Source organism: Parasteatoda tepidariorum, chromosome 5, assembly GCF_043381705.1.
Source record: "Parasteatoda tepidariorum isolate YZ-2023 chromosome 5, CAS_Ptep_4.0, whole genome shotgun sequence".
Lineage (NCBI taxonomy): Eukaryota > Metazoa > Arthropoda > Arachnida > Araneae > Theridiidae > Parasteatoda > Parasteatoda tepidariorum.
The window spans coordinates 45,716,820-45,739,741 of NC_092208.1; the positions used below are offsets into that span (position 1 = coordinate 45,716,820).

Sequence of the window (22,922 nt, forward strand, 5' to 3'; positions counted from 1 at the left end):
ACAACGGGGGGAGGGGATATGGCTTAACTGCTTTTCAGCACATTAAAGAGAGATGCATCACCAGGGGTCTGTCCAGATATTTTGTGAAAGGTCCTGTTTTTGTAAAATTGTGAAAAAACTATTCATAATTTGTGAATATAAAAAAAAGCGTTAAGTCATATTCTTTCAACCAGGGTCTGGCTCTTGTGAATTTGTGCAAATAGGGTCCTGTTATTACAAAAATTGCTAAAAACCTTTTCCAGAAGTTTTTAAATTGCAAAGATTCTGCTTAACAATTGCTGCTACGAAATTAGAGATGCAACATACAAATATTTGGTATCTAGCCTATATTGCTCAACACAGAATATTCATTTCGGACGAATAATGGAAACAAAATCACTCACATTTATAATAATTTCAATTGACATATTTTAAATAACTCAATTTAGTAATGTATCACTTTTAATGTGTTATGCATTAAGTAAACTTAAACAATTCTTAAATTTATAATATTTTATTTAAAAATTGGAAAGAAATTAATTTGTATTTACATAATATTCTATTAATTTTTATGAATAAATACAAATCGATCTATTATTTATTTAAAAAAAAATTATGATTATTATTAATTAGAATGCTCACACGATGCTTGTAAAAGTAGAAATATTTTCTTAGAATACTACATTTGGAATTTAAACTTGGGGAAACTTAGTTTGTCTCGAACCGTCTCTCCCCCCCCCCTCAGAGGGTTTATTCGATTAACAAAACAATAATGAAGGTAAATAAATTTTTGAAGGGTCCGATTAAAAGATAAATTATTTCGCGAAGGGTCCGTTAAGGACTCAAATTTCTTCTAAACAGACCTCTGATCACATACATTTACCTTCACTACCAGCAACCTGATCACATCTATTTCCTACACTTCATTAAAATACTATTAATTCAGTTTTTGAGTTTAATGTCAATAATTTTTTTGTTTTGCTTTCAAACCTAGTTGAATAGTTGTTATTTGGAAAGAGCTACCATTGGTTGTATTCATACAAACAAATTAGTAACATTAAAAATAAAATTCTAAATTAAAAACTGATATTTAAATTACTAATTTTCATACTTTATTTACATTACAGCATTTAATGTACAGAATTTGCAAGAAAAAAAATGCCTTTATGAGCTTATAACACCTTAATTTTCATACATGTTTTACCATATATATGAGAGACAATACCAATTAATGAGAATTTTTTAATTATTAATATAATATGAACTAAAAATCCTCTTTAAAATTTAAGTCAAATAACATTACACAAGAGTAATTAAATCTTAACAAATCACTAAAATGTAATAGTTTAAGAAATTATTAGAAATAATTTTAAAAGTATATACATATAATTTGCCTTAAATATATAATTTAATAACACTTTACTCAAATTCATAGGCAAAATAATTTATTTACAAGAGATAAAATCCTAAAAATATACAAATTTTTACATTGAAATTCAGTCATAAAGTATATTATGCAAAATACATAATATACAATGTAAAACAAATGTGTATACAATGCAAAAACAAAAATTATTGCAAATTTAGCCTCATAATGTGAGACAAGAATCTAAGTGAGCATTGATTTCAAAACTTGTGAAAGGTTTAAAACAAACAGGACATTTGACCTTTGGTGTCGTATTTGAATTACTGTCTTTAGTTGCATCATTCATATTATTATTTCCCATTAATGGCCTTGAAGGTGAAGTTACAAACTTATCTATGGAGCTTTGAATAAAACTTGGTTTCTTGGACGTGTTAAGAGTGATTTTCTGAGACCCATGTTTATTTACAGGCTTAGCTGGAAAAAAATTGATATAATAATTACTTTACTACAGTAGATAAAATTTGAAAAAAAATCAATTAATAAATAAAAAACAACAAAGAAATGTTAACAACAAATGATTTTAACAATGCTCCCCTTAGCTTTAAAAAAAAATTTAGCTAGGATATTGTAAATAATATGACTTAATACAATTTTTTAATTAAGGGATATGATTTTTATTTCATATAATTTATACAAAAAATAAATAATACCTTTATATTCAAAATTATTCTGCGTAGAGTCGATAACACCCAAAACACAAGATTCTTTTACTGTATTCTTACTTGACTGTGTAAAAGTCTTTCGACCAGAAGAAGCTATTTCACTTTGAACAGAAATCGTTTTAGGAGCAGCACTTGAAGAAGAGGCTATTTCACGACGTAAGTTAGCTAGGAAACTTTTAGGTACTGCACCAGAAGAAGAACCAAGCAAAAAACCATTTCCAGTAAAAACTGCAACATTCTTTGATTCATTAGAACATAAAACAGGCACAGAATTTCCATGTAGAGTGTTTAATGATTTGTTACGTCCCGTCAAATTGTTCTCCTCTTTTCCTTGAGAAGATTCAATACGATTTTTTATAAAATTTGATACATTTTTAGAAACTGCTGTTGATGATGATGGATTTTTCAGAAATTTCTTGATATTTGTCAGTTGATTATCAGCATCTATAAAATTAATTAATAAGTCAATACATTTGGAAGTTATATGCTCTTTTATTTGAAAAATAATAATTAAAACAATTTTTTTGATAAATTCAATCTATTAATTTCACCAAGCATAAGATATTAAAAAAGACAATAAAAAGTAATAATAAATTGAAAGAACATTTTTTGGAAGGAAGTTTATTAATTGAGACAACATATAAGTTAATTCTTTTAAAGTTCTACCATAACAGCCACATGATCAAAATGTATTTGAATTTGTATGCACTTTTTTAATAGTTCTAAATCCATTTAATTAAAAGGATATTTAACTAAATACACACTGTTAAGACTTGCTGATTAAATTTTGCAACAGAATTTTTGAGTTCAATCACATTGCGACACAAAGAATAGTGCAATACATCATGAGCTAAATTTATATTGAAATGAATTAACAAGATTTACCTACATAAATTCTGATGACTAATTAGGTTTAAAAACAAAAATGGAAATTACAAATTTTTTAAACAGGCAAGCAAAAGAAAAAAAAATTTTTATGCTGTGGTGGGTTTGCTAAAACTAGCATCTAGATGTTTGCTTGGCTATAAAAAGTAAATCAATTTTATAATTATGATGAGTTTTATTTCCTCATAAACAGCCTCATTAACACCGTTCAACTTTATATTTCAAATATATTTTTCCTAATAATAATATGCATTTTTGTTAATTCAAATTGAAAATAACTGATAATTTTCTTTATGTTCAGATTTGAGTTAAAATGGAAAAGAGTTTAACAAAACATTAAAAACTCATATTCAAATAAATTAAATAAGAAGAAAAAAATTAAGGAAAAATTATGAAATTAATACTATTTAAAAAAATTCTACTCAATAGCATAGTTCCGCACTCTAACAATGATGTATATGCCTGGAACAAATCAATGCCTAACGAAGCTACAAAAATTAAAACATTCCTTCCATGTTGATACAGACAATAAAAAAAATTAAAAATACATGAAGAGTGAAATAAAGAAAACTTAGCCTTATAAAAAATGTAAAACATGCAAATAAAAAAAACGATATTAGCAAATTTGAAAACAAAGAAATAAATTGCGCAAAATATACTTTTGAAAGGTTTTCGTTTTACAGAGTCATTTTGGCTTATTTTTGTTGATTTCTTCTTATAACCTTCAGGTTCACCACATTTTGTAAATGTCCCACCACAAGAAGATTGATGCTGAGCCCACCAGACATCATTAGGACCAGGAGCTCGATTAACAGCTCTTTTAACATAACCATAATATGGAGATTTCTTCTGGCAAGAACCATTGCACCTCCATATGTGCTTTCTATACAAATCAACTTCATCGTGAAAACTATGATAAACCTAGAATTTAAAAAAAGTTTATCAGAAATTTAAATATGTAACCTAAAATACACAGCTATTCATAATTATTCCCTCCAGGATTTCAGAAACCTGCAGTAAAAAAACTAAGCTGAATAAAGCAAAAGCGAGTCTTGCTCGAAATACAGACACAATTCAAGTTTTTTATAACAGCAGTTGGCAATAGGTGGAGACTTATATTTGACTATAAGCAGTAAATGAATCATATTGTGCAGGAAGGCAAACAAAATGCTATTAGAAGGTTAGAATTCTCCGTGGGGATGGTACAGCATTGTTACTGAATTTCTGAAGATAATATACCTATCTTGCCATGGCCCCCATGCTAACCAGACATTCATTTTCTTGTAAATAAATTTTATTTCATTTATTTATTTATTTTTGTTGGGCTACATACAAGACTTTTTCTTACCCTTTTGCTGCATGATTTTCCAGAACATGAAAGGATCACTTGTGGTCACAATACGGTTGATAGAACCATGTTGAGAAGAGTCAACCAGGAATTGGATTATAACATTGATGTACCTAGAGTGACCACAAGTTCACACTTGGAACACGGGTACAAGTTTTTTTGTTTGCTTTTTCTTTGTTGTTTTTTTAAAGGAATAAATGCAGAATTGAATTTTTCAGGCTTAGATAAAAATTTTCACAAACTAAGACTTTAATATTTTTCTTATTATCAAATACAATTTAAGAATTTATGATTGAAAAGACACAAGATAACAGCAAAAAAGTGTAAATTAGGAACAAAATTTGTTCTAGAGTGGTTCATTAATAAAATGCTAAACCGTAACCAAACTCATTAGATAAAAGACATTTCCAATTCTAAATATGTGAAAAATATGTTAAGTAATTTAATTGTTTACAATGCAATAAACACAACTACAAACTGAAAAAAAAATTACAGATAAAATAACTTTAAGCCATGGTACTTGGAGTATTTTGAATTTTCAGCTTTTCAGTTAAAAACATTATTATTATTTAATATAATCAGATGCGCCTACCAGAGAAAAATGAAAAAGTACAAAACTTTTTCATGCATGTTCAGAAAGGAGCGAGGAAGAAAGTAACACAAATTACTTAATAATGAAAAAAACATACAGAAATAAAGTTAAATTCAAAAATTAAAAAAAAAAAATGAAAATTAGTAAGTTACTTTTATTTACCAGTAAAAAACATTTTAACATTGGCACACATATTAAGTTAGAAAATTGGAGAACGTCACTGCTATAACTTTATAGAAAATATAATAGTTTCGTTTTTAACAATTTTTCTCTTTCAGATCAATAGGTTTTTGTTGCTTCAAATAATTGGTTACGTCCCTTTTTCTGTAGGATTAAAAAATTCAAACAATAAGTGCCAAATGCATAGTTAATTCTGTTTTTGAAACATATTATACATGGAAATTCTTCTAAATATAAGAGATTAAAGAAGTTAAATATTTCTTCTAGTTAAATATATATATATATTTTTGCCATATTTAATTATCCAAACTGCACACAATATGCTTGTTTACAGAAACTAAGAAGGAAATCACTTTACTTCCTGACGCTCATGATCTATAAATATTTCCTCTTTCAAGAATGATTCTCACAGTTGAGAATGATTCACACTGCTAAGGAATTATTCTCACAGCATCTACTTACTTTTGTGTCTGAAAATTGAACCAATCAGACTAGATTTTACCACCTGTTTTTTTCTTTAAACACACAAACATAAACAGGTCATGCAAATGTGTGGGAAAACTCAAATTGTGTTTCACATCAAAAATAAATAATAATAATAATTAAAAAAAAAGACAAAATGACGAAATGTAGTATAAAAGTCAAAAGGCTCGAAATCTGGAAAGTTGGCAAGTCTGTATAATGGATTAATAAAGATTGTGAATTGAGTTAACGAAAAAAAACTTATTTCAAATTAAAAACTATTCAAGTTGGCTACATCACTTATAATTTTTTAATTAATAATTTAGAAATTATCAAAACTAAAAAAAGCCAATTAGTTAAAAGATTCTTCATACTAAAACTTTGGATTTCGATTAGTTTTAGTTTTTATAAAGACATATCAATCTAAAAAAATACTAACAAATGATTTCTCATACTAAAAACTTAAATGTTATAAACTTGGGTTCAATACCTATCTAATCAAATAATCAATATTACTAATTTCCAAATAAAAGCTCAATTGTGTACCAAAATTCACATTTGAAAATTCCAAAATTATTGCAATTTTACTTGAATAATAAAAATCTAATGAATAAAAAAAAGATCCTCATAAACTTCCAAAATTACATAAATTTTAATGTTTTCCATTTTTAGAATTAAAAACAAAGACAATATAACAAAATTTGTTTTGCATTTGCTGAAAATAGTATGTGTGTGAAGAATCCCTCAACTAGTAATTTTAATGATTTTCGCATTAGGGAAATTTTTAAGTTTTTCAAAAAATCACTCACAAACATTTTCAAAGAACACACTCAACAATGATGCCAAAAGCAATTTTGTACAATTATTGATTTCCTAATTATTACTCCAATTTGTAATATTATAATTCTGTGATTATGAAGTTATAGACTTCTTCTGAAAAATAACTCACTCACAATTTAAAAATAATAAATTCAGCAAAGTTACCTGCAACAATCTGCATGATTAAAGGATGGCCCTTAAATTTTAAATGTTTTGAAATTATTAATAAAGTTGCATTATTATCAGAAATGGGAAGATAAAATTTTGGTATTAGTGAATTCAATTAGAGAAAAAATTCTTTTTATTTCAAAGAGACTATTTTCTTGTAATCCAAATTGTTAAAAGTGATTCACCATTATTCAACAATCAAATGTGAATGAAACCTAATGAAAAAAAAATTTTCATTACAGTAGTATATATATATATATATATCCCAAGCTACTAAAGACACATCTTTTTGTTATGCTTTGAGAGCATAAACATTGTAAGTTTGTAGTGTGGCCGGTGTTTAGTGAAAAAGATACAGGAAAAGATGCAGGAATCATATAATTTTATTAAAGTAAAGGCAGGAGCCCCAAAAATGAGAACTCTACATACTGGCGGATAGATAGAGAAGAGCCAATTGACCTTGGAACGAGGGTTTTTATATCTTTCTGGACAATATATTTAAATATTAATAGGTCTTAGTAACGTGGGACTGATCAATTTCTCAAGCTACTAAAGAGACATCATCACATTTTCTGAGATAATTAGATCAATAATATTATGTAATGTTAAAATAATTATATATTAAATATAATCCATAAATAGACCATTTCTTTAATGCCAATTGACCTTGGAACGAGGGTTTTTATATCTTTCTGGACAATATATTTAAATATTAATAGGTCTTAGTAACGTGGGACTGATCAATTTCTCAAGCTACTAAAGACACGTCATCACATTTTCTGAGATAATTAGATCAATAATATTATGTAATGTTAAAATAATTATATATTAAATATAATCCATAAACAGACCACTTATTTAATGCGCAATCGTTTAAAACCTTTCCCACAAAGAAAATAATAATATTGATCTAATTATCTCAGAAAATGTGATGATGCATCTTTAGTAGTTTGGGAAATTGATCAGTCCCACGTTACGAAGACCTATTAATATTTAAATATATTGTCCAGAAAGTTATAAAAACCCTTGTTCCAAGGTCAATTGGCTCTTCTCTATCTATCCACCAGTATATAGAGTTCTCATTTTTGGGGCTTCGGCCCTTACTTTAAAATAATTGTATTATTTCTCCATGTTCCTGTATCTTTTTCAATAAGCACCAGCCACACTATGAATCTACAATGTTTATGCTATCAAAGCGTAACATACATATATATATATATATAAACTAGTACAGCTGTACAAATTTACTTGAAATACTCGCATTTTCAATTTTGTATATTCGTCTGGAATTCCTGGACAACTTCAAAAACGAGAAATTAATCTTAAAGACTGTTTCAAAAAATATAAAAAGAAGAAAATAACATGAATACGTAAAAAAATGAAATGTTACTTTATAAACTATTACAATAAAATAAATATTGTTAAAAAATACTTAATAATATATCATTTTGAAGGAATTTGTATTTAAATATAAGTTCAGAAAGCAAAATTATTATAACAATGACATATAAGCAATATTTACACTAATACAAGTACCAGTTTCCTTATTTATTCTATGCATGTGTTTCAAAAACTCTGGCCCATGGGCATTATGATCCTACAAATATAAAAAGATAAATAAATAATAAAGAACGCAAAGCCATTTTAAAAAAATTTACAACTAAAAATACTGTAATTCTTCAAAATATTTTTAAAATGTTCTTATGGTCAAAACCCTTACAAATAGAGTTGAAAATAATTCTGTAAGTTTATTAATAATTTCAAACACGTTAGAATGATTTTCTATATGCATTCAGCAAATTAAAGAAACTGATTACCCCCCCCCCAAAAAAAAAATCCTTGATTCAATCTTTAGATTTTCAATTATGTTTGAAAAAAATTCATAATGTTTCGAAAGGTACTTCTCAAATATGCTAATAAGTCATTGCAGGTCATCATTTTTATAAATTTACTTTCACAGGGTAAATATACCGATTTTCAACCGATTCAAATTTCAGGCTCTAAGAAAATTAAATGGGTGGTTGCAATTTGAAAACCATGTTCTTATTAATTATAATAAAAATAACAATACCTTTAACTTTTATCATTGATTTTTAATTTGCTTAAAAAAGTGTGATTCCATGCTAAGAATAAATTTTAATAATCAATTATTATTTATTCTATTACTGAACAAAATTAATTTGAATTAAAAACATTTGTGCATACTTTTAAATAATTTAATTTTAAATTTAAAAAAAAAACTACATTTTGATTGAAATTAGATAAATAGTTTCATGACAATAAAAATTTCTTGTTTAATTTTATGCAAAAAGAGTTAATTAAAATATGTTTAATAGTCTAAGTTCTTCTACATTATAAGAGCAAAAGAGGAGATTTAAGAGCCAAAAGAAAAATATGCTTACCTTATTATTAGCTGTTACAAACAGATATGCATGGATCATTTCATGCTGCAAATAAATAAATAATAATAAATAAATTTATTTGAATAATTTAAATTTTGTATCAAGCAAATTTGCTGACTTTTTTCATCAAAATTATGCAGGAGACTTAGGAACATATTTCAGTCATCTCTTTTTCAAAAAAAGTGTAACAAAACAGTTTTAATTCACAATAATAAGATTAAAAACTAAGCTTGTTAAAGTTGACTTCTACAGGATAACAGTTTAATAAACTTAGGGATACAACCAATGCACACAGAAGTAATCAAGCTTTTTTTGTTCAACCAAATTGGTGTTGGAATATATTGGACCAATTAACAGGTTTCAGTGGAATAAATTTTTTAAAAAAATAATAAAAGAAAGCAGAAAAGAAATTTAAGAACAATAAATAATATTTTTTTAAAAAAATTACAAATATTACTTAACCTTTTTATTTTTTCATTATTATTTATAAAATTAAGGATCTGTAAAAAATATATTGCACACTGAAGAAATATATTGTGTGCTGCACTTGCAAAATTTGCAAAACTATATTGCACAATCAAAAAAGAAAATTTCAAGAGATAATCACTGAATTCTAAATAAACCATTTAAAATGAATGTGTAAAACATAACAAATTTAAAAAGACACGTAACTATATTAAGTGAAACTTTTAAGTGATCGTATGTGAAAATAAAGTAGCAAAAGTAATCCTAGCTTTTGAACTAGCATTAGAAAAGATTTAAAAAAATAAATACATATGAATGATGGAATAGTTCAAGAGCTTTATCAAAAAATTCAAAATTAATATCTCAAAAAAATATAACAAATAACTTCTATAACAAATCTAAGCAAGCAAAAAATATTTAAGCACTGAGAATAGTTTATATGCAAAAATATTTACACTAAACGCATTTTTTAAAAGAAAAAGAAATTTCCAAAAACCATAACTTAAATTAATACAGCTAATAAGCAAGCTATGATTCTTTAAGACTGCCAACAAATATATATAAAATCAGTTTTCTAATTCTGTTTATGATGCTTAAAACGAAGCTTAATTAAATTAAGGCCATAACTTCAATGCAATCTTAAAGCACATACCTTCTGTCCTCTAATCGACTGGTCTGTTTCCACCGTTGAAACAAATACTTACCTTTTCACGTAATCGCTGGTTTATCAGTATAACAGAATATCAAAACAGAAAGTAAACATAAATTTAAAAATTCTATGTAATAAAGACTAAACTATTACGTAGATGCATACCTAAACACTATGTGCAGTACGTCTTAATTGCTTTATAACAAATTTTTCAAGTCCTAATAAAAAAATTTAAAGAAATTCTATTTTACTTTTGAAGAAAACAACTCCAATCATTGGTTCTGAAGCAAATTACTCAATATTTTCAAGTAGAGTGACTTGCATTTTGTGCAAAGAGATAACAATTTTAAAGATTGAACTGTTCATAAATCTGTTATTAAACTGATCCATAAGAAATCATTTTTTCCTGTGAAGGATTAACAGCTTTTCCTTAGTATCAGTATTATTTTAATTCATTCTCAATTCAATTTTAATAGGGTTACAGTATTAATGTAAATAGCGCTATGTGGTAACAATAATATTTATATACAGTACAGAACCCGTTATCCGGAAATCAGAAAACCGGAAAACCAAAAAACCTGAACAAAATTCGATAAATTTTCCCGCCGCTTAAAAAAAAATTTTTTTTTTTCTCAAAAGATTTTATGATTTTTCTTTCTTTTTTGAAAGATGTTCACCTTACCATCATTTTGGAAATAATCATTAGCGTATTACTTCGTCGTTCTTTCTTCTTTTCAAGATTATTTCCAATTTTTTTTTAGTTGGGTTCAACAATAAAAAAACAGCTTTTTGTAGCGATTCAGAAAATCGAAAAAATCAGTTACCCGGAATAGCGATGGTCCCGATAGTTCCGGATAATTGGTTCCTTACTGTATAATGAAATTTTAATTCCTAAACATGATGTTGCACTGTGTTGTAGAAAGCACTCAATCCAATATCTGAACATGCAGAAAGTTTTAGATTTGTACAACCCTGACAAACACAAAGTATTTTTCTCAAGTCAATGCAAGTTCATACAGTTTAAAATTGATAGATTTCAAAAATTGTGCTGATAAATTTCAAGTATTGCATAGAAGAGTTACAAAAAATTTCTGATTTTAATAATTATTGATAAAAAAAACTATTTAAATATGTAATCTTAAAAAAAAAAAATTATTCTGGAAGATTACCAAAAGGGTTTCCACCAGATCACGTCTAGGACGAAGCTTTAGTAATGGCAAACTGAGACGCACTGAACACAGTCCTCCCCTTCCCTCATAGGAACAAACTCCTGCACACCTGCGAAAAAATAGAAATAAATCTATAAACACAATTTACTATAAGTCAGCCAAACAGATATTATGTGAATTTTTTGAAGCAAGCAGACAATTCTTATAGAAGGGGAACTTTTTTTAATGTTCGTAAGTATATAAATCACAATCAGTATGTGAATTACCAATAAGATTTAAAAAATAAAAATAAAATAAAGATTGTTTTGAAAATGCTAGTCATCCAATTGTACTGTACATTGAGGTCATTTTTGATCAATGAGTGGCTATTAAAGATTTTAGAGAAAAAAAAAAATTTCTTGGAAAACATAGTTTTTAAGGAAAAAATATTTAAAATTGATATTTTGAACTAGTAAATAGATAATATTCTATTGAATTAGAATTGAACCGCTTAAAATCATTTTTATATTATTTTAGGAACTATAATTGCTACAGATTATAGTTTATATTTATATAATTATGAAATATAATTGACTAACTTGAAGAAGAAATGAAAAAAAATCAAATCATTGCTCACATGCATGCCCTACCTACATGAATTTAGCTAAACCTTATGAAAAAAGTAAACAAAAATCATAAGAAAATGATTAGTGATATAAGACCAAAAAATACATTACTAAATAAGTAGAATCAATAACTTTGAAAATATATGATTTCAGAATCGACTGACAAGGTAAAAAAAATACTACCTTTTACACAAATGTCTTTTAGTACTAAACATAAATTTCAATATAAAATCAGAAAATGCACATATCTGCATATTTCAATAAATTTTTTTCATATTTCATTAAAAAAGTTAGCAATCTTTTCGTTTGTTGTTAACAATAAATATATGCAATGAAGCTTGTAAAAAACCTTTTAATTATTTAATTTTATTCTAGAAAGATTCAGTTTTTTGCTCTGAGTACACAAAATCTATTTAAAAACCTAACATATAAGCTTAATTTTTGTTTATTTAAATGACTTAAATCAATGATTTAAAAAAAATGATTAAAATTGTAATTTGAATTGTTGATTACAGTTACTTATTTGATTTATATCTTTAACACTCTGTCAATCAATATATATATATAATTCAAAATTACTTACAGTGTCATTCTAGGACTCCATTTCACTTCGACACCATCTAGTTTACCATAAAAAAACTGAACATTATACTGAAGAAACAAAGCATGTATGTCCGGATTAGGATCGAGTACTTCCCATTGCTCATCAACAATACCAATAGACTTGTGGGCGGACTTAGGCAAAGAGACTGGAAATGGCTAAAAATTTAAACTATTTAATGAAATACACTATAAGAACATAGGTAAATTATTTGTTAAATTTATTAAAAAAATTTTTTGTTCTATTAAATTTGATGCAAAATATTGAACATAACAAATATAAAACTCCTAAGAAATCGTGAACTACAGAAAAGTTATTTAACCCTCTGTGTTAAGCGTTAGTCCATAGTCGTCTGAGTAAAATCATTAATGATGCATTTCAAAAAATTATGCCAAGTATAAATTCTAGTTATAAATAATATATATAGATATAAATAATATATATAGATATAAATAATATACATGGATATAAATAAAATATACAAGAATTTTCATGCATAAATGTTATTGGCTTTCCGGAAACTTCCGGATAACGGTTAGCGAAAAATCTGGAAATCCGGATTTTTTCCAAAGCACAATCTCTGTTAAATGGAAAAATAGCGTGTAGCGCGGAAATTTCTGTGAAAAGGCTAAACCCTTAGAGGGTTAAAATGAAACACTAACTTTCACTATATTCTAAAGGTGTTTCCCTTTGTATGCTAATTAAATTTCAATACATCTTTTAATATGAACTATTTCCTCTAAAAATTAGACAATAATATATTTCCTCTAAAAATTACACAATAGAATATAATCTCACAAGATTAGACAATAAAGTATTTTATATCAAGATTCTATTACTTAGATTTATAGACCTAATAATTCAAAAAAGTATTTAACTAGATTATTTTAAATTAGAAAATCAGAATTTTTTAAATCCAAAAATTTTAAGCTAATTCTGCAGCCTAGTACTGAAAAGCTAGTATTCAGGAAGTTGAACTTCAGAAGAAATTATGAAAAGAAGTATGCAATAAAGACCCACAAACTTACTCATGTTAGCATATTTTTCCAAGTCTTTATTGCATGGCATAAGAAAAATTTAATAAATTTAAACAATTTAATAAATATTTGTTAATTACTTCTAAAAAGTAATTACAGAAAACTAGCAGTTTAACATATTTTTGTTTATTACTTCTCCAAATAAGCTAGTTGAATAATAAATATCTTTTGTGCAGGAAAAGAGTAATTTAAATTTCCAGAATGATTTTATTCACATTAAGTTATAAATGATGTTAGTTAATTTAATGCCTTAAAAAATAGATTTATTTTGCAAATTAATTTTTTAAAAAAAACAGAATCTATAGGTGATATACTTGACATGATTTTTGTAATTTCAATCTTAAACAAGAAATTGGAAAGAAAAAAGAAAATCAGTTACAAAAAATATGTATATATTTTCGATGGAACTTAAGTAGATCAAAATGCAATTGAAAAGCAATGAAATTAAAGTATTAAAGTTAGAAGAATACAAAGAAAAAAAAAGGATGAATCAAATTGAATTCTGTAGCATAAGATATTACATTATCAACTTGCAAGATTATGTACTAAGCCTTTAAGATCTGGGTATAGAAAACTAATTGTTAAATAGAATATCTAATTCTATTTCCTTATAAGCTGCATTATAGATAATCTACAAACTAAACACATGTATTTCAAGAGTTTTCTTCCTTTTATTTTTAAGAAACTGGCTTTTGAAATACAACATACCATTTAGCATTTTCATTTCAGATAATGAATATTGAAAATATTTCACCATTCAACTCATGAGCTTATGTACCAAACTTTCAGAATCGATCCCTGAATAAACAGCATCGAAAACATGTTTTAAAATAGAATAATTCTATTTTTTCATTAGCTGCATTATAGGCAATCAACCAAATAAAACACATATATTTAAAGAAATGTCTTCCTTTTACTCTTAAAATATAGACACAACATTTGGCATTTTCATTTAAGGAAAAGAAAATTTAAAATATTTTACCATTTAATGTTTAGAATGGAATCTTAATAAAATATACAATTATTAATATTCCATTCCAAGGCTCACATAAATAAAGCAAAAGCTGAAGGAAAAATTTAAAATTCTTACACAATAATGGCAACAAAGGGCATATAAAAAAAGAAAGTGAATCATAAAATTTAATTACTTTTTCTTTTGCATCTTCAGAAAGTTCTTGAAGTGATAAAGCAAATGCATAATCATAATCTTGATCTATTGTGTCTAAGAATACTTCAGACTAAAAAAATATTGAAATACATATATAAATATAAATTTTTAAGAGGAAAACATTACAATACTTTACGATTTGTAACATTTTTATTCTAAGATCAAGTTATTGCCATAAATTCATATTTAAATTATTTTTTAAATTTAAGAAGAGCAGGAAAGTTTAAAAAATGATATAGGGGTAAAAGATAGATGAGGCTACAGGTGTTTAACCATACATACAGAAGAAAAATTTATCCTTTTTTTTAAAAGTAATTACAAAGGTTCAACATGTAAGGTTTTATCCTTTCAGTTTAAATAGGTCAAAAATTGAATGTAGATAAGCAATAAGAGGTCCCTCATGTCATCTGTTCTGCCATGGACAGTAGAAATACAATACTACAGCATAACAGATTATATACGAAATTATGTATGTTCATTATAATGATTAACATAAGATATTGATAAGCAAACTATTAAATAGATTCTAATCCTGTTGCTGATATGTCTGCATGCATGACAGGGAATAAACTTAAATAAGTCATAGGTCTAATCTATTCTTAATGTTGCATTAATATTATCAACATATATCCTGAGATTCTAATTATTTACACTACAGTACAACAAATACACCGAAAATCATTAACAGGAGGCAAAAAATATTTTTCTTTTCATCACAAAATAAATAAATAAAGCCACAGGGTGAACAGCTCTACAGTTATTTCAGATGAACCCTGAGAAAGTATAATTTATTTACATTCATAATCTAGCACTTCTTATAAATAAAGAAACACTTAAAAAAACTTCTATGATAAAGTTAAATTCCAGTATTACGAATCTAAAAATTACTAAGCTAGTAGGAAAAAAATGCTAGATCATTTTCGTCCATAATTTCAGCAAAGATGAGTTTAATGAACTATTATCGTATTATTAAAAAGCTAAACAATATATCCCTATACAAATTTCGTTTCTATTCATTCAAAAAAATGACAATAAAAAAATATAAAAACTTTGGAAATCAACACCCAAATAAAGATATGAAAAATACTTAATCATCGATTAGTGTCAATAATGCATGCATAAACAATCCTTTTGCATGCAATAAAACAATTAAACTGAATTATAAACAATAATAATATAATGTAGGGATTGATCATTTCTTATCAAATCTATTTACCAATCTAAAAACACTTTGCAATCTTCCTTCACTTTATTTGTTTAAACAATTAAAGTGTTTAAATCTTAAGTTTCCTAAATACCTTACTCAATGTAAAAAAAAATTTTTTAAAAATGAGTTTAATTGTTTTTATACCTGTTTCTCTAGTTCTACTGCACATTTTTCTTGAAGAGATAATGAAGTTGCATGATATAGATCAGCATCATTTCTTTTGCTAAAAGATGTATCAGACTAAAAAATAAAATAAAAATTTAAATATTAAGATAAACTAGAAGAAAAAAAAATATTGTATAGAAATTCTTATAGGTTGTTTCACTATAAAAAAATACAAGCATACTGAATCAATTTTTTTTGCAATGTTTTTTTTTAAAGTAAAGGAATTCTAAATAATTGCTTAAAAAGAGAGTTGCTGATATTTTTCATAGATGGCAAAGTATTAATTAATNTAATAAACAATATTTATTCTTTGGAACATTTTGAAATTAAAATAATGTTAACTAACTGATTTTCAAAAGCTAACCCAACTTCTTTACCCAAATCAGAACAAGTAAATGCCAATGTTCAATGGGTTACCAACACTAAAAAACTAATTTCTCAAAAAAAATAATTATAAATTATCAAACTTCAAACCTTTCTAATTCAGAAAACATCCAAAATGATAACATTATTCTTATTTGAATTTTCCAATGCTTTTCCCCTTTTTCATGGAATTGCCCATTACGTATCTAAAAATGACTAAGCTAGTAGAAAAATAAACTATTCATTCATTGAATTAATGAACTATTATCTTATTATTAAAAAGTTAAACTATATATCCCAATACAAATTTCGTTTCTATTTATTCAAAAAAATGACAATAAAAAAAAAAACTTTGGAAATCAACACCCAAATATAGATATGAAAAATACTTAATCATCGATTAGTGTCAATAATGCATGCATAAACAATCTTTTTGCATGCAATAAAACAACTAAACTGAATTATAAACAATAATAATATAATGTAGGGATTGATTATTTTCTTATCAAATCTATTTACCAATCTAAAAACACTTTACAATTTTCCTTCACTTTATTTGTTTAAACAATTTAAGTTTTTAAATCTTAAGTTTCCTAAATACCTTACTCAATGTAAAAAATTTTTTAAAAATGAGTTTAATTGTTTTTATACCTGTTTTTCTAGTTCTACTGCACATTTTTCTTGAAGAGATAATGAAGTTGCATGATATAGATCACCATCATTTCTTTTGCTAAAAGATGCATCAGACTAAAAAATAAAAAAAAAAATTTAAATATTAAGATAAACTAGAAGAAAAAAAATTTTTTTAATAAATTCTTATAGGTTGTTTCACTATAAAAAAATACAAGCATACCGAATCAATTTTTTTTGCAATGTTTTTTTTTAAAGTAAAGGAATTCTAAATAATTGCTTAAAAAGAGAGTTGCTGATATTTTTCATAGATGGCAAAGTATTAATTAATTTAAATTCTATTCAGATATGATCATATAAATATCATATTGTCTTGTTTTAAATATTTTCTGCTATCAAGCATTCTTGTAATAACTTGACTTATACAACTCATAAAGAATGACAATTCACTTATCCAACATAGGTTAAAGAAATACAAATTGGCACACAAAATAAATATTAAATACAGTGAAACCTCTCAAGAGTGACCTCTATAGGTTTCAAAATATTATGGAAGGTACATGATTTTTCGCAAACGATTTTAATTTTAGTCAGTGTCATTCTCTTGGTGCGGAAATGCCACTTGTGTTGGCCCCATGAAAACCGGATCAATGAATGACTACTGATATAGGTATGTGTAAAAACAAATTTACCAAATATGAAAGATAGGACCATTTTAAATGAATTAACAATTATGTTTTTAGTTTAAGTTTGCATTTAATTTTACATCATAAAAATTAGTTAGCTTTAAAGCTTGTTTGTTTAAGATGCTTATTTTTTTTAAATGACTTTTTTTTAAATTTAACTTTTAAGTCTAAAAACAAATCATTAATAATATTGTCTTTAGTACACTTTGACTGCAACATGAGGGTGTAGATCTCATTCAGAGATTGCCAAAAAAAGCACTCAAAATACAAGTCTCGCACAAATATTTTGAATACATTTTAATCTACTTATTAATTTTGTTAGAACTTTTTGTTCTGACATTTTTTCCTGTTTCCTTCATTAACTTTCTCCGCATTTGGTGCGAAGGCTAGCCGGGTAACTGGGAGAGGTTTAATGGTCTCTCCAAAAAGTTTTCCTCAACACAAAGTCTATGGGAAAAACTACATGCCACCCAAAAGTGGTCATGACTAGAGGAGATCGTTACAAGGAGATGTCTTTCCTGGAGCTTTCACTGTATTTATTAAGAACCAAGTTCAATTAAAAAATTTGGGATCAAAAAAGTAATTTGGCATAAGAACTTAATAAAAAATTTCAAAAAATATATAGTTTTAACCTAGTTGTAAATACAATAATCTTTTTTTAATTTCCTTGCAAGTCAAACAATGTTTTATAATCTAAATTTTATTTATGAGTCAAGTAAATCCAGAGTTCAATAAATATTTTAATTATTAATATAGAAATAAATCTATCGTTTTTAAATGATTATTTGATTACCTCTCTCTTAATTTCTGCTCCACAATTTTCTTGGAGTGATAAGGCAATAGCACAATCTAAATCAACATCATCTATTTCACTGAAGAATGCTTCGGACTAAATTAAGAAAAAATGAATATAAAATAAAATCAGTTAAACAGTTCACATAGCGAAAAAAAAAACTTTAATACTTTAATAATTTTAAGACTTTTTGTTGATAATTGCACAGGTTTAAAAAAAAAACTCAAGTTAAAGGTTACAATGCACATATATTGAAGTTTCTTTGTCTTTTCTTTAACTGTTACTTCCGGGCACAGCCAGTTTTCTAATATGCATTCAATGAAGATATCATGTTATGGAAGAGTAATTTATGGATAAATTTTTCTCAAGTAATATTCTATTAAATAATTACAATGAATTTTCTATGACTCACAATTTCAATTCTATAATTGAAATTGTGGTATCTAAAAGAACTGTCATCAAAGGCAAAATGGAGGCAATTTTGAACAAAAATTCTTCAGTGTCACTTGCAATTTTTCCAAAGTTTAGACAGTCCAGATTTTTTTTGGTCACTACCAGAATGTCGCAAAAACTTCGAGATGGTTTGAGAATAGATACCGATCCGGACATCTTTCTTCTAGGAAGTATTCATTGGCTGATTATTTCTGATTTAAAAAAAATATGAAAATAATTATTTTAATTCTGCAGTACTTTAAGCTATTCCCATAGTTAATTAACACAAATAACAAAAATGAAAATACTCATCCATAAAACACATATTTAGATTTACTATTTACTTTGATAAAATTTATCCATATTTGAAAGGACAAAAAAACTTAAAATAAAAAAACCTCATACCATAAATTTACTCTTAAAAAAGTAAATACCTCTTCCTGGAAGGAATACACTATATCATCGGACAAGTCCATTTGTAAAATAACTCATAGCAAGCCGAATCCCATACAAAATTTTCTAAGATAAAACTGTTCATTAATTAACCAATTAATTAAAATAAAACTAATAACAGTTTTACATGAACAGAAAATTTATTTTTAAATATCACATTTACGCTTAATGTTACCTATTTCTGTCTGACCTAATTCTCGTTAAAATAAACTATTTAAATAAAATTAAATTAAATAACAATTTCAGGAGCATTCTCACTGTATAAATTTGGATATGCGATCAATCACACATCAATGCAGTTCACACTTGCGCGCTTTTAAAACGCTTTTAAAACACTATTTTTTATTATTATCATTTCAGTTATTATAGTTAATTTACGTCGCACTAGAGCTGCACAATGGTCTATTGGCGACGGTCTGGGAAACATCTCTGAGGATAATCCGAAGACATGCCATCACAATTTTGATCCTCTGCAGAGGGGATGACACCCCCGCTTCGGTAGCCCGATGACCTGCATGTGAAGTCGAGCACTTTATGGTAGAACAGTTTAGTTATGGTAGAACACTAGAGATGCGCACTATGCTAATGGTGACTGTCAGGGAAGCATCCCTGAGGATAATACGACAACATGCCATCTCAATTTTGATACTCTGCAGGGGCTCCCCTCAGTTGCAAGCCGACAACCTTCTCTCGAAGTCGAGCACTTTACAGAAGAACAGTTTAATGAAGACCAATACCGCACACCCTTGGTTCCTTCGTAAGCTGTTCAAAATGGTCACCCACCCGCTTCCTGACCGCATCCAGTGATGCTTGGCTTCAGTGCTCTGCTGGGAACCGTGTCTTTATAATCAGTCTACTACCGGCAGACAATACGGACTAGTAAATACACGGTTCTAACTAGAAAATCGAAGTCAATCATCAATGGCTGCAGTCAATTAGCGGGTGGGAGAAAACTTTGATCGACCTACGTAGGGACCAAGGGTGTGGGTATCCTCGTTAAACTGTTCTACTGTGAAGTGCTCTACTTCAATCGCAGGCCATGAGGCTACTAAAGCGGAGGAGCAATCCCATCTGCAGAGGATTAAAATTGTGATAGCTTGTCTTTGGATTTTCCTCAAGGATGTTTCCCCGACCGTCACCAAAAGCCCATTGTGCAGCTCCAGTGCAGCATAAATGATTTTTCCTAAATGTTTAAAAGTAGTTGTAATAGTACTAAAACTTTATTTACGTTGCAGAAAGGAGAACATGCTAACACAATTTTGATCCTCTGCAGAGGGGATGGCACGAATATTTAGAAACTACATAAAATATGAAATGGTTATGCATGCGCGAATCGCATGCTGTAGAAGTCCTCTATGAAGAAGAAAACTTTTTATCACGGGGATAGAAGAGCAAGGCAGCAAATAAATTTAAAATTTCATTTTTTTTTAAAAACAAGTTTTAATATTTTTTGTAATGTACCAGAACTCAATAGTATTAGATCTTTAGATGTCGATAGTAATTTTTTTTTTCAAGTGCAAATATTAAATTGAGATTTCCACAATATTTTATTGACTTCATCATTCAAAAGACTAAAAATATATATTAAAAGTGGTGATAAATGATGAAATAAGTGGTTATAAATTGCATGTTAAAAGTGGTGAAAACACATTGCATAAAGTTCCAGAAGAATTCATAAAACTCCGATTGAATCATTAGTTATCTTTTAAAGATTTTACTTTTTAAAATTACAAAAATTTTCCGAGGCTGAGTCAACTAATCGTTGAACCGAAAAAAATAACTCTTAAATTTTCAAATTAAAAAGAGTTTAATAAATAAACAATGGCGTTTTCTAATTTATGAGACTTTATTTCAAGTAAGTTTTTCTTTTTCTTCTGCTAGTACTACTGTTGGTTGATGGCCTTAACTGTCTCAAGCAGTTTATTTCATTTTGTGATCTGTCCGACATTTTCTGGTTAGTATGGATCAAAATTATTTACAGATTTGCATTAAATGGGTGACTCGTAACACCACTTTTAATATACTTTTTGAAACATGTTGACTTGGATCGGTATATACGTCACAAATCACTAAAATAGTTTTAATCTCCAGAAGTCAGTGTATTAATATTGTATTGAAGTCGTCAATTTTCTATCAAACAAATGTTCGTTTTTTTTCCGTTTTTTTACGAAATCTGAACTGGCATATATTTATATATATTAATCTTTTTATTGCTTAATTTAGTGATAATTAAAAATAATTCGTGTCTGATATACATATTTTATTAGAATACAAAACTTTAAAAAATTCTCAAATATAACTCAATGTTCATTATTTACATAGTGGACTGATCGTTAAGACACGGTTCCCAGCAGATCACCAAAGTCAAGCATCACTGGCTGCGGTCAGTGTGCGGGTGGGTGACCACTTGGATCAGTCTGCGTAGGGACCGAGGGTGTGCGGTATTGGTCCTCGTTAAACTGTTCTACCGTAAAGTGCTCGACTTCGCGTGTAGCAGAGTTGGCCGTTGATTACAGTAATCGATTACAACTGTAATTGATTACAGATAATTACAGCTATGTAATCAATTACTTGTAATCACGATTACAAGTAATCAATTACTTGTAATCGTGATTACAACTTTCAAAAATTTTTGATTACAGCTGTAATCATGATTACAGTAGTCGATTACAACTGTAATTGATTACAGATAATTACAGCTATGTAATAAATTACTTGTAATCACGATTACAAGTAATCAATTACTTGTAATCGTGATTTAAACTTTCAAAATTTTTTGATTACAGCTGTAATCATGATTACCATTTTGATTACAGTAATCAATTACTTGTAATCACGATTACAAGTAATCAATTACTTGTAATCGTGATTACAACTTTCAAAAAATTTTGATTACAGCTGTAATCATGATTACAATTTTGATTACAGTAATCAATTACTTGTAATCGTATATGTACATCCTTATATCATATATGTACATGTATATGTACATCCATAATCATATATGTACATGTACCCATAATCATATATGTACATGTATATGTACACCCATACATTGGACATGCATATCATGTACATGTATACATACATATATTGTACATACTGCATATATATCTATATTGTACATGTATACATACATATATTGTACATACTGCATATATATCTATATTGTACATGTATACATACATTATACTGTTCACAAATAAATTGTACATGCATGCATGGGAAATACATTGTACACACAATGTATGTATGTTTGTACAAACAACAAGTACCTGTATATACATGGTCATCATGATTACATGTAATTTGATTACATGTAATTGTGATTACTTGAAATCAAACTATCCGATTACAAGTTATTACGATTGTATACTATAGTAAAATTTTTTATGTAAGTATTCATGTGTTTACATATTTTTATGTTCATAGAATGTACGCGCGCATGAACGTACAATTTGCGATTCCTATACATACAATGTATGCACAAACGTTGTTTGTACGTACAATATTCATAATTATATTGCAATATACTTAATGCAATGCTCATATGCTTAGTACATATAATTATGCTTT

The 22,922-nt window shown here is 27.0% G+C and overlaps 1 protein-coding gene across 3 annotated transcripts; it reads right to left on the bottom strand.

The window, feature by feature from the left end:
* Positions 1 to 1,407: 1,407 nt before the first annotated feature.
* LOC107450236 (maternal haploid) lies at positions 1,408 to 19,659 on the bottom strand. Of its 3 annotated transcripts, none has more exons than XM_016065987.3 (11): positions 19,328 to 19,659; positions 18,462 to 18,557; positions 17,004 to 17,099; positions 14,598 to 14,687; positions 12,395 to 12,570; positions 11,207 to 11,315; positions 8,924 to 8,968; positions 8,044 to 8,118; positions 3,612 to 3,873; positions 2,056 to 2,511; positions 1,408 to 1,819 (listed from the first exon to the last, which is right to left on the bottom strand). In XM_016065987.3, exons 1-11 carry the CDS (start codon positions 19,367 to 19,369, stop codon positions 1,569 to 1,571), a joined length of 1,698 nt encoding a protein of 565 aa, XP_015921473.2. In that variant the 5' UTR covers positions 19,370 to 19,659; the 3' UTR covers positions 1,408 to 1,568. The 3 variants fall into 3 exon arrangements, with proteins under 3 accessions (XP_015921473.2, XP_042900499.1, XP_015921474.2); XM_043044565.2 differs by having other exon boundaries at positions 19,299 to 19,433; XM_016065988.3 differs by lacking the exons at positions 14,598 to 14,687; positions 17,004 to 17,099; positions 18,462 to 18,557; positions 19,328 to 19,659 and adding an exon at positions 14,158 to 14,342.
* Between the last annotated feature and the right edge of the window lie 3,263 nt (positions 19,660 to 22,922).

Coding starts and splice junctions, on each gene's coding strand:
- LOC107450236 (XM_016065987.3), bottom strand. CDS start 19,369: ATGGACTTGTCCGATGATATAGTGTATTCCTTCCAGGAAGAG. Junction 11,316..12,394: donor TGGAGTCCTAGAATGACACT/GTAAGTAATTTT, acceptor ATTTTTTCGCAG/GTGTGCAGGAGTTTGTTCCT. Junction 3,874..8,043: donor AAACTGGTACTTGTATTAGT/GTAAATATTGCT, acceptor TTTAAATTCTAG/GTTTATCATAGTTTTCACGA.